The following is a 12,446-nucleotide window of genomic DNA, read 5'->3' on the forward strand; positions in this document are numbered from 1 at the left end:
TCCTTTGGCTTTACTCTGGTTCTGACCCATTTGTTTGCCTTCTGCCCCAATTCTTGGGGAGAAGTCAGATCAGAGTCCACCAGGTACTGGTGTAAAAGCTGGTTTTGACAATTATTAAGGATCTGCTCCCTCATAATCAAATTGCACAATCCTAAAAGGTCATGCACCTTGCTGCCATGTATCCAACCTTCCAGAGCATTTGTAGCACAGTCTACAAAGTCAACATAGTCTTGAGTCTGTGCCTTTTGGGTATCTCTGAACTTAATCCTGTATTGCTCAGTGATTAAGCCAAACCCATCAATCAGAGCACTTTTCAAGACTTTGTAGTTATCAGCATCCTCTTCTCTAACAGTGAGGAGCTTGTCTCTACCCTTGTCTGCAAAGGAGAGCTACAAGATTGCTGCCCACTCCTCCTGAGGAACCCTCTGTACTTTACATGCCCTCTCCAGTGCAGTTAACCATTTGTGGATGTCATCCCCACTCTTGTAGGGAGGGACAATCTTCCTCTGTTTCCTATGGTCAATAGTCTGTTCTCTACCTCTAGTGACACTGTTGCTGCCATCGTGGGGCTCTAGCCCCAACTTATTAGAAGCTTTCTGAAGCTCCAGGGATTCCCTGCGTAAGGCCAATTGCTCTCTCTTGATTCTGAGCTTAGCTCTCTCAAAGTCAAGCAGTTGGCACGTCTTATCATAAGAAGACTCGCTTTTCTTAGAAGCAGAGGTCCTATGAGAAACAGCGGTCTCTGCAGAAGTATCAGAATGATTATACTCCTGAGAAGGAGATCTTGGTCTTCTTGGTAAACTGTTAACCCTTCCAGGTGGGGTAAAGAGAGGGCCACTGAGGCCTTCTCCCCCACCTTCAGAAAATATTGGATATTCCAGGTTAGAATCATCTTGATCCTCCTGGTCAGCATCAGAGTGTAGGTCTTGGATGTTTTCACTTCCTTGCCTTTTCTCTTCGGCTGCCCCACACAGCCTGCCTGCCTCATCTGACCCTGGGGTCTTACTGAGTGAGATCATCTACAAGCAGAGTCTCTATGAGACGCTGAGTGCTTGCATGTCTCCCTGTCTTCAGTTTCCTAGATGTACACATATTTCTCAATTCTGGAAATGAGAGATGGTCAGTCTTAGTTGGCAAGAAGTCACTTGCTTCTGCCCTTGAAGACATATTAGTGTTATGTGGTGTATGCACCTACCTAATCTAGTGGGGACTACTAAACTCTCTCTTGAGTTGGAGAAAGGGTGTGCTAGACCCTTGACTTACCCAACTCTAAGTTCAGTAGAACGTACTTTATTCTAGACTTGTTTTATATGTACCTAAGTACCTATAGTGGTTTGCAGTCAGTCACTCAATGAGATTATCTGTAAAGCAATAGAAAGTTTGAATCCCAACCGCTGCACTTTAATGTGAGACGTTGGCCTGGTATATGCTGACCACTAATTAAAGTGGCCCCCTTGTACCAGTCCACACAACTCTTATTGATGATTAGGTTAAAGACAACTTTTATTGAAAGCTATCCTAGTGGTAGCTATGGAGAGCAGCCTTCAGGTTAAGTCTCGAAGGAATGTAAAGCAGCTTGGTGTGCTAGATTATAACCTCCTGAATGACCAAATGAAAGGAGAACCACACAAGGTATATATATAAAATATATGTATTTATTACTAAACACTTTCTACTAACCTCTTTATGAGATTAGAGCGCAAGGTACACAATATTAAAACACTAGAACAACAGTAACTAGCACAATACACAGTGGGCCCCAGGGGAAGACCAAACCATATATTAAGAAAGTGGTATAACAATCCCCGACTTGACTAGACACAGTGCCTAGAGCAGGTAGAATCACTGGGACCCCAAGGAACCACCCAAGGTAGTGACACAGGGGACCCACGGGGGACGTGTGCAGTGTGAGAAACAATGCTGCAAGCTCCGTACAATCCTACGGGAAAGTCGCAGTTGGAATTTTAAAGATTAAGGACACTTGAAAGAGGACATTGAGCAAACCCTTTTAGACTTAGGTGGTTCTAAGGCCAGCACTCATGTGAGTACCGGAGTGCTCGTGTTACCTAACCCAGGGAAGCCGGGTGCATAGGTGTCAAATGGTGTCGGGACTCTTTGACGTTTTCAATGGCGAGATGCTGCAAAGTTCTGCTGCTATGAAGGAGGAAAGTGTCCAGTGTGATCCAAGTCTGGATGGGAGCTGAGAAGAACCTGAAAACAGAGGGGACAGAGTCTGGGTCATTTGCCAGTGACCAGGGGCTTGGTAGACAAATACCCACCGATGTTGGGTGCCTCGGGTGCAAAGAGGTGAAGCTTGACTCTGCAGCCGCGGGGACCAGGAGACGTTGACAATGACCAAAGTCCGCAGGCGAGCTGGCCCACAAAGGATTTTGAGTGCTGGGACGTCGGTGTCCGGATTCGAGACCAACAAGCCCTGGCAACGGCAACCCTCGCAGTCAGAGAAAAGATGCTTCGGTGAGAACCAGCAAGGTCCTTGGGACTCCCCAAGCTATGGGGAGTAAGGGCATATCTCAAGCAACCAGGAAAGCCCAGGAAAAGGTAAAGTTCCCTTCTCAGGGACCCAGAGGTCGACGGACCAGGGATCGCGAAGGGACCTCGAGGGGAATTGCAAAATACAAGCCCACCGAACACTTGTGTAGTGTAGGTCAGTAATCTTCAGTGGAATCACTGCTCGGGCCTGGACTACAAGTAGCCCAAAGCACAGCCTCAGGGATTGCCAAAAAGCATATGTTGCTGCAAATGTTCAGGGTGTCCAGGGGTTCGAGTTGCACAGTCCCCACGAGGGCTGCGGGCCTCAGGTTTGCTGAGAACACTGGTTGGCCTCGGGGAACACACCTCCTGTGTTGCAAAATCTTTGCAGACCATCTGGAGCTGCATAGATGCAAACCGATCAGATGCATTCAGGTGCCTGCCTTGCAGGGCAGTAACTCCTTTACTCCAAGGGAGATGCTTCAGTCATCCAGCGTCGTGCAGATCATCGAAGTAATTGGTTTCTGTAGCAGAGTTTATTTGAGGTAAAATCTAAAGTCCTGTAGCCAGAGGTTCCTACTTTATACCCAAGGAAGGGGTAGGACAAACTCTGGGGACCCACCTATGGGAGGGTCAGGACAGCGGGGTTGCTACACCCATGTCCTTTGTCCAGTTTCACACCAGAGCAGGGGCTGGTAGCCCCTGCAACCAGTTTGAGCTGGACTATGCACAGGGACACTAATTGTGCCCTCCGTGCAGACATCAAAGCACTCTTGGAGTGCACCCACCCAGCCCCAATACACTAAAGCCTGTTTGGGAGGTGGTCACACCTCTCTGTGACAGGAAACCTATTGTCCAGCCTCCACTGATGGAGTTTTGCCCAGCAGCAGGAGGGCAGACGCGTGTATCCATCCAGGGTCAAGAAAGCTGGTACCGGGTGTACTGCTGCTGTCATATTTCTCCCTCTAGGAGGGTGGAATCATACGGTGTTTGTCACCAAGCACAACATGTTTCCTTGCAGCCGTTTTAAAGTTAGCATTTACCGCGAGGTTATAATGCAATTAAGAGTATATGGTTGGCAGCGTCTGAAACAACCCCGGAATGGTTGTACGGCTTTACAACGCGTGCTTTTACATCGCGTGCCGTTACAACGCGTTTTTTTCAGCGCAAGTCGTTACCACGACTTGCGTTGGAGGGGGTGCGGACTTAGGAATTTTTTTATTTACTATTCCAACACCAGCCTACGTACAGTAGGGAAGGTGTTGGATAGTAAATTAAAAAATTCCTTGTCCTGCAGCGCCCTCCAGCGCAAGTCGTGGTAACGACTTGTGTTGAACAAACCGCGTTGTAACGGCACGCGGTGTAACAGCTGCGTCGTAAAGGCTGTTCCCCCCCCCCGGAATAGAGGTTCCGAAGGCTGCAGATGGGCTCTGCTCATGCAGGAGCACCCTCTCACATAAAACCCAGCACCCTGCCTTTAGGATTAATAAGGCCTGCCATTGGGGTGACTGATAGGTTTATATGTGCAGTGATAAGGATAGATATCGTGAACCTATATCTAAGTAAGGGGTGCATGCACCAACTTTCAAAGGCTGCAGTAGCAGACCTGTTGTGTCATTTTGAATGGTCTCTGAGGGGTGGCATAACACATACTGCAGCCCCTGGGAGGCCTTTGGGGTACCTATGCCCTGGGTACATAGTATACCATATACTAGGGACTTATACGGGTACTCCAGAATCCAATCTGTGGTGTACCTAAAGTACATGAACAACCAATTTAGGGAGAAAGCAGATAGGCTGGGGTCCTGATTAGCAGGATCCCAGTCAAACTAAGTTGAAAACCTGAAAACACCAGGCAGAAAGTGGGGGTAACCATGCAGTCAGATTCCACCTTCCCACAGGTGCTATCTAACTTTACCTCTGCCTACCTTTGGGGTTCCACTGGACTCTGTGCACACTATAACTCACTTTGGTATAGTAAATATAGAGCCAACTTCTACAGCCTCCATTTCAGGACCCATGAACCTGGTCCTGATATCCAGGAAATAAAAAAGCTCAAAGGGCCGTTTACTGGTACCCTGACACAATGGGCCTTGTGGGGTGGGGCGGGCGGAGTCAAATAAATATATATTTTTTCACAATTCCATGGAGCCGTGTCCCGAGCACGACACCCAGTACTGCCCCTGTGTACATTCTCTGGGGAACCGTGGATCCACAGCGTTGTGAAAAACAAAATGAGGGGGCAATGTTCAACTATAGAGGCTGGCTGCCCATGGGAGATTGGGCACAGGTCTTACCACAGTCCAGGCCCAGCACCCCACGCCATGGCATGGATTTGGTATAGTAGGGTATGTTAATAATATAATACTTTATGTTTGAAAAATCCTAGAAATTCACTGAAAAAAACAAAGGTTAAAGTGATGTATTTGTTAGATACGGTAATGGTATCTTACTTTACATTTAAAAAAAAGCTTGCAAAGTCACTGAAAAAAACAAAGGTTGAAGTAATGGTATAATTAGGGCTCCTGGTTTTCTGGAATTTATTGTTTTAACATTTCTGCCTGTATTTATCCATATTTCTTTTTTAGTCATCTTTTTGGTATTTGTCCACGTTTGTTTTCTGTTTTGAGAATAAATTGAGTTGTAAAATGGTATATCTACACATTTATTCAATTAATAAACATGGTAATTAACTCATAAGCATGCACTCATACTTTGATGTCTCACATTTTAGCAAATTAAGCAGCCATAGACATCAAAAAACCACACCCACAAGTAAATATTAATGTTATATACAAATATATGCTAATATATGCCGGTATTTAAGGGAATCTCATCCTGCTTTTTACCTCCCGATGCTATCAGCTCAGCGGTTGGTCTGGAATTCACGAAGAACAGCGTGGACAGTCATTCACAATAAGCACAACTCAGCGCAGAGACTCACACACCCACTCATAGACCCAATGAGACACTCATATACCCACTTACAGCCCCACTCATACTCTCTCACACCCATTTACAAACATACTCAGACCCTCATACACCCACTGAGACACTCATGCACTCACTCACACAGTCAGAGTTAAAGGTTAGCGGTTACAGTTATGAAATAAAATTACAAAAACCTTACAAATTCACATACAAATCAAAGGTTACAGGTGCGTTGTAGTTAGGAAATAGAGTTTAAAAAACCTTAGAAATTTACTGAAAAATACAATGGTTACAGGGATGTTATAGTGAGGCTCAGATTTCACTCAGAAACCCACTCACAGACAGATACACAGTCACACAGTGACTTACATAAACTATGTTAAAAAAAGGATTCACTCATTAGTAGTAGGCAAAGTATACTAATGTAACTTTTTGTTGTACCTTAGTATATACGTTTAACACACAGAACATTTAGAAAACACAATCACTAGATGATGTCATAAGTGATGTCATTTGAGATGTCATCAGTGATGTCACTGACAATGTCAAAAGTGATGTAAAGTGTGAGGTCATAAGCAGTGCATTGCAGGGGGTAAGGTATAGTTAGCTCTGGTAACCATAACTGCTGAATTTCACTGGTTTTGTAGGAGTGAAATCTGGGCCTAACTACAATGGACCTGTAACCTTTGTTTTTTTCAGTGAATATATATATGTTTTTGTGGTATAACCATGTTATAAGATGGCTGCTGCAATTCGATGATTTGTTGATGAAATGTTTTTCACCCCTCTTCTATGTTTAGCTCTGACCACCATGTTAAACTGTGGTTAGTAACTGTGAGCTAGCGTCGTGAAAAAGGCTTTGCGCCTAAACACGTAGACGCTGTTTTACCAATTTGTGTTTCATGTTGGAATAAAACCTCAATGGATATTTAAGCTCTAAGGAGTGCCGTTCCTTCCTTTTTGGAGTTCGGGTTGGAAATAAAATAAAAAATTGCACTGGAACCAAGTTCCGTGTCAGCCTCGACAGAGAAATGGAGTTTGTGGATATATATATATATATATATATATATATATATATATATCCAAGAAAAGCTGCTTTCAAAAGCAAAAACACGCACTCGGAAAGGTGCAGCTAGAAAGGGTTTATTCACGAGGTAAATTGTTTACGAGTGTGCCAGAAGCCCTATGGCTACCAGACCCGAAAATGATATACATAGCAATTGTTGGGTCTAAGGTTTAATAGTACTACCTTAATTATGTGACGTACAACATATATTAGAAATGTACTGCATGTATCATTGAAGCGCTCGCATGCCTCTCGACAGATAGCCTTTAATTTACTTGAACTATTCATTTAATTTGCACGTCCGAGGCTCGTGAAATATTTCAGATGCCAGCCTAATGTGACATTATGGCAATTGTGTGATTAATTGGAATATGTGGCAAAATTACCCTCATAATTTCCCTCATATTTAAGGGAATAGGACGGGATATTCAGAATTGTGTGTAATATGCACAAGTAAACATTAACTGCTGCAGGCAATTGTCACACCCTGCAACATGCTATACAGGCACAAAGGTTTATTTACTGTTTTTTGTAATGAGAATGAGTATATGTCTCTCATTGCACTTCAGGTGCAATTTTCATTTAATTGTTTACATCTCTATGAAGCAATAGATATGAAATGCGAAATGACTAGTTAACAATGGCCGACGCAATTTTTACATTGAATGTGTCCTTCTCCTATGTTTACTAAACATGGTGGTCATTTTTGTTTGTACAAAAGTCGTTCATGATTGGTTATGGTTTAACGTGTGATCAAGGCACCCTTGTGCTGAAACGCGTAGCGTTACCTCGTGAATAAACCCTTTCTAGCTGCACCTTTCCGAGTGCGTGTTTTTGCTTTTGAAAGCAGCTTTTCTTGGATATTGTCATTACTCGGAGGTGGGATTGGCCGAGCGCAACACGCCACCTGACTATGGGATATGGATCCCGGCAACTAATCCTCTGCTCAAGCAATTGGATATATATATATATGTATATATATATATATATATATATATCTTCTCCACTCCTTGCCTCGGAAGTAGTCACCGCCTGCCAAATCAACGGGTGTCTCGTCTGTATCAAAGACCTCCGCTGCCAGGTCTTTTCGAAGAAAACTCAACGGGCAGACAAACCACACGCTGACGAGACCGTGTACCGGACAAATTAAATTTTATTTGTCAGAGCCCTGGACGCGTTTCGCCTGACCAGCAGGCTTGATCACCATATTTTTGAAAGCAGCTTTTCTTGGATATTGTCATTACTCGGAGGTGGGATTGGCCGAGCGCAACACGCCACCTGACTATGGGATATGGATCCCGGCAACTAATCCTCTGCTCAAGCAATTGGATATATATATATATGTGTATATATATATATATATATATATATATATATATATATATATATATATATATATATATATATATATATATATATATATATATTTATATATATATATTTATTTATATCCCAACACAACTCCAGTACGCGAGAAAATACAAACACACTGGTGCCGCGGCATCATTTTCAATGGTGTTTATTTTTAGCAACTGGTGTCCCGACGCGCTTCGCAGTTAACCTCACTGCTTGTTCACGGGTAAGTTGCACAAGTGAAATACAAATATTTAAAGGTGCAGAGTTCAATTACACTTCGTAATAGTAAACATAGTAGACATACTATTTCATTTGAATTTGACACATTTGTAAATGCTATATTTAACTTTCTGTGATTCCAAAGAACTTCAAATCAATGTTTATGATTTGTTAGAGTGAGTTCAATAGTTTTATAACACAGAGTATATTTGATTTTGTTACAGAAATGAAGAAATTGAAGATTATGCTTGACTCTAAAGAACACTTGGGGAGTAGCTCACATATATATATATACTGAAAAAAACAAAGGTTACAGGGACATTATAGTCAATGCTACAAACTAATTTTCATCCCAAGAGAGATTTGCTGGTAGCCTTTAAAGTTTAGCTCCTGTAAGAAATCTGCAACAAACTTGGGTTTAGTTTCTCTGAACTGGGTTTTTTAAGTTTGCTGAACATGTGTCTAGTGGGCAAAACGTTTCAGGGAGTGTCTGGCAAACAAAGACCAATAGATAGACAAATGGCTACACTGGCAAATAGACACATGCACGGTCAGACAGATGGATATATGGAGAGAGAGAGAGAGAGAGAGAGAGAGAGACAGATGCCCACACACACACATTATTTTAGAGTTGGATATGCATACTCTGTAGTCAGTTCGCTTCTAGTTCTAAACTCTGCCACAAAGAGTCACAACTTCCTCCAACTATCTCTGTGACATCAGATGACCACCCTTGATTTATTGGACATCCCACCATTGAAAAAAAAAGGTCTGCTCTTTATGATAACTTGTAGACAGAGAGTATTTCTGAACAGCGCCTGTGATATTCACTTTATTTGTATTACGTTTAAGGTGATGGACACAAACGGCACTTCAACACATCCGCACTTTTATTTCTTACTGTTTCTCTTCGTGCCTTGCCTCCTTTGCACTCTGCTTCTTTTGCTGCGTGTTTTCAGCCCATTGGTTTTTCTTTTTGCCCCCTCCCAAACACCCTCCAAAGATAGTAAACACTAGAAAACACTTAGCACCTACTACACCACACTCCTTGAAGAAATATAGGCACTTCTTGTCCTTTGTTTGTTTCTCTCCAACACATCCTCACACTCATAGAAAGTATTCGTATGCACCTCATTTTAGAACTCCAGTTACGAATGAACACGGACATGGGCTTGAGCAATAACATATTTTTTATTACCCAACCCACATTCATATCGATTAAAGACTGTGTGCATAACAACAAAAGTGTGCAAGTGCGCGTGTGTACAGCGTATGGGCACGTAGTTGTGTGTGTGTATGCCTGAAGATTCCTGGTGAGAATTTTAGATAGATAGATAGATAGATAGATAGATAGATAGATAGATAGATAGATAGATAGATAGATAGATAGATAGATAGATAGATAGATAGATAGATAGATTTCATACGTTTACCCAGTAGATAATGATAAACAAAGCCCCTGGTGCGCGTGTAGGAACGGTACAGCTGTGCTCTCACGAGTGTATCTCAAACACACTTGACTTTTGAAGTTATCTCGAAAGCACATCTTAATCTCCAAGTAGCTTCTAGAAACTAATCCTCGTAACGCGGAGATTAAGAAGGCACGTGGCTTTGGGGTGGGGTACAGGCGCGGGATCGGGGGGACTTCTTCAATTGTGGTTAGTAAAGGAGGAGTGAACTGCCTGGGTGTAAATGTTGGGCAAATTGGGCAAAGGTTGTGAGGAAACATAACCAGAAGTGTGTTCCTTTTTCTTTGGCGCTACTAACGCTTTATGTAGCGCACTCCCTTCCCGAAACACACTTTATTAAAGTTGACACTCCTTAAAATAAATAAATGTAACAAAAGTGCGTATTATAAAATTATATTTTCTTACAAAGGAAAATAGAACAGTGTTTGTGTTTCACTAAAGTAACTTCTCTTTTTCGTGAAAGGAAACAGGATTTCGTTAAAATGTGCAACCTTTCTCTAAATTCCTCCTGGAACTTAAATGTTTGGAATATTTTCTAAACATTTACATTCTTTTTTCTTTTTGCGACTTCGCCTGCTTGAAACTGTACATAATAAATTCGTATTTCCGACGAGATATTATAATATATATATATATATATATATATATATATATATATATATATATATATATATATATATATATATATATATATATATATATATATATATATATATATATATATATCTCCTTGATATTGTTGGGTGAGTTTCAAGCAACTTGAAATTAGGACGAATGAGCTAATGTTGTGTAGCGTGTCACCTAATATGCAGCGGCGGTTTAATTGAACTACGCAGGTCACATTTCCTTCAAGTGTTACGCTTCGACCGGAAAGTTTGTTCATCTCACCTAGTCTGGGCGGGTTCCTTTTCACTCTCATCCAGTCAAAAGTTCGAGGGTCGCTGTGGGTGTCCTGTGGAGAAACCGCCCTCTCGTCTTCAACGGGCAGGAGGAATCCGAAGTGTTCGTGCCCACATCCTGGGTACTGGAAGGCCTGAGGGGCGCCTAGAAACCCCGGTGCACCCGACGTTCTGCAGTCAGGAAAGTCTGTGTTGTGGGGGGCGGGCTGGCAAGGGTGGGCACAGCTGGCACGGCTCCTTGGGATGGGGAAGGCGGCGGCACCTGGGTGGGGGGAGCTGAAGGGGCGCTGAGGCGCCTGATGACTGGGTGGGTGCCGCAGGTGGTGTGGGTGGGGTTGGTGAAAATGCACTGATAGCTGAAGCTGCCCCCTTGGGCCGGAGGATGCCCATCCTTCTCCTGTGCAGCTGGCACTGTAGGACTTCAGTGGATCCTGCAGCCTGGACTCTACCCCTGGGTAGGGGGCACTGCCCTCCCCAGCGCACCGCAGGTCCTGGGGGTAAGTGCTCATCATTGTGGCACCTGCCCTGCCAGCCTCACCCCAGCCTGTCAAGTTGGACACTTGCTTCCCGAAGCCCACTGACGGGGGGGAGGGTGGGGGCCGACGCGAAGATGAAATTCGATATATTGGCAGGGCATCACGTGAGCTCCCCCCGGCCAATGGCCCGGTTCACTGGCAGGGGGGGTGCGCGTGATGGACTAATGGCTGCGATCCGTAACTTTCAGACTCAGCGCTCTCTCTTCCACTCAGGGGAGCGTGAGGGAGCTGCCTCTGCAACAGATCTCTGCCCCTCCGCCTGGACTGCGAGGCGCGCCGGCTCCTGGACCACCGGTGGAGCCCAGAGGTAGGCGCATTGTGGGGTGGCGAGGCTGGCATGGGGTGCCCGGGAGATGTCCGTGTTTGTGGAAAAGAGTAACGCGTGGGTGTGCGCGCGCGCGATCCTAGAGTTTGTGTGGGTGTGGCGCTGTACTCCGAGTTGCACACTCAAACACTGTCATGGAACCAGAAGTGGATGTCCTGGGGCGCGAGGGTTTGCTGGTTGGCACAAGATTGTCCCCGAAGCACCATTTGCTAAATACAGCGCCTTGTATTAACTTTGTCGTTCTCCTAGCGCTTAGAGGCACCTTTGTTATTGAATGCGTTGTATAAATGAATGTTCGAGTCACCCACTCCCTCATTGGATCGTTGTCCCAGTGAGTCTGACCATTGGACTGTTACTTCAGTTGTCACATGTGGGGGTCATCACGTGTCCGCAACCATAACTTTCACCCCCACAGTCGGTCAGATCTTACCAGCGCACAGCAGACTGCGCTGTCAACGCGGAGGTGAGGAGATGCCCAGAGTGCGTGCCAGGCGCTGATCGCTGTGTCCGCACCCTGTCCAGCGCTGCGGGGGAGGGCTGGGGATGTGTGTACCACCTGCTGTGTGTGTGTGCGTGTGTGACCTGACACTTTGGCAGAGGACAGCGATCTTTCCGCCTGCTCGTCAGTAATGCGTCAGTGGGGCAGTGACTGTGACGGCCGCTAGTTATCCCTCTGAGGATGAACCCTGCGAGGGCCCGTACCTGGCCAGGCTGCACCCAGGCGCCGCAGTTCTTGCACACTTCAGCTTCTTTTCAAATTGTTTTTCTGGTCCTGTGTTTTTACTACAGTGGTTGGTGTTTTTGAGGAGGGTATTCAATTGATTGGCGCCACACTTTTTTTAATAGTGTTGTGGAGAATTTTAAGGCTAAACACTACCTGCGCGTGATATACCGCGAAACTTTGCACGCTAATCGCTTCGAGGCGCTGTTTAAATTTTCCTTGTGTATGTGTTTTTGGGTAAACAGAAGCACAACAGTTTAATTCTGTCTAAAAAGGGTTGTTTGTCGGCAGGCTTAGGAGTAGGAGAACCCCCCCCCCCCAATCAAATATGTAATTTTCGAGTTATTTAGGTTTGTGCTCAGGACGTCAGAAAACTCCAAAACTCTGCGTGTTACCCTCCGCCGGTGCCAATGTGGCTGGCAACAGTAACATTT

The 12,446-nt window shown here is 44.5% G+C and overlaps 1 protein-coding gene across 1 annotated transcript in view; it reads right to left on the reverse strand.

Moving 5' to 3' along the window:
* The window catches only part of LOC147748993 (homeobox protein Hox-B1-like), a 132,870-nt gene extending 121,877 nt beyond the window's left edge, over positions 1 to 10,993 (reverse strand). The window contains exon 1 of the mRNA XM_086965065.1: positions 10,420 to 10,993. Within this exon, the coding sequence (XP_086821191.1) occupies positions 10,420 to 10,942 (523 nt within the window). The 5' untranslated portion in view covers positions 10,943 to 10,993. The remainder of the gene's footprint in view (positions 1 to 10,419) is intronic.
* Positions 10,994 to 12,446: the final 1,453 nt, after the last annotated feature.

The sequence above is a fragment of the Lissotriton vulgaris genome, chromosome 1_1 (assembly GCF_964263255.1).
Source record: "Lissotriton vulgaris chromosome 1_1, aLisVul1.2, whole genome shotgun sequence".
NCBI classification, from domain to species: Eukaryota; Metazoa; Chordata; class Amphibia; order Caudata; family Salamandridae; genus Lissotriton; species Lissotriton vulgaris.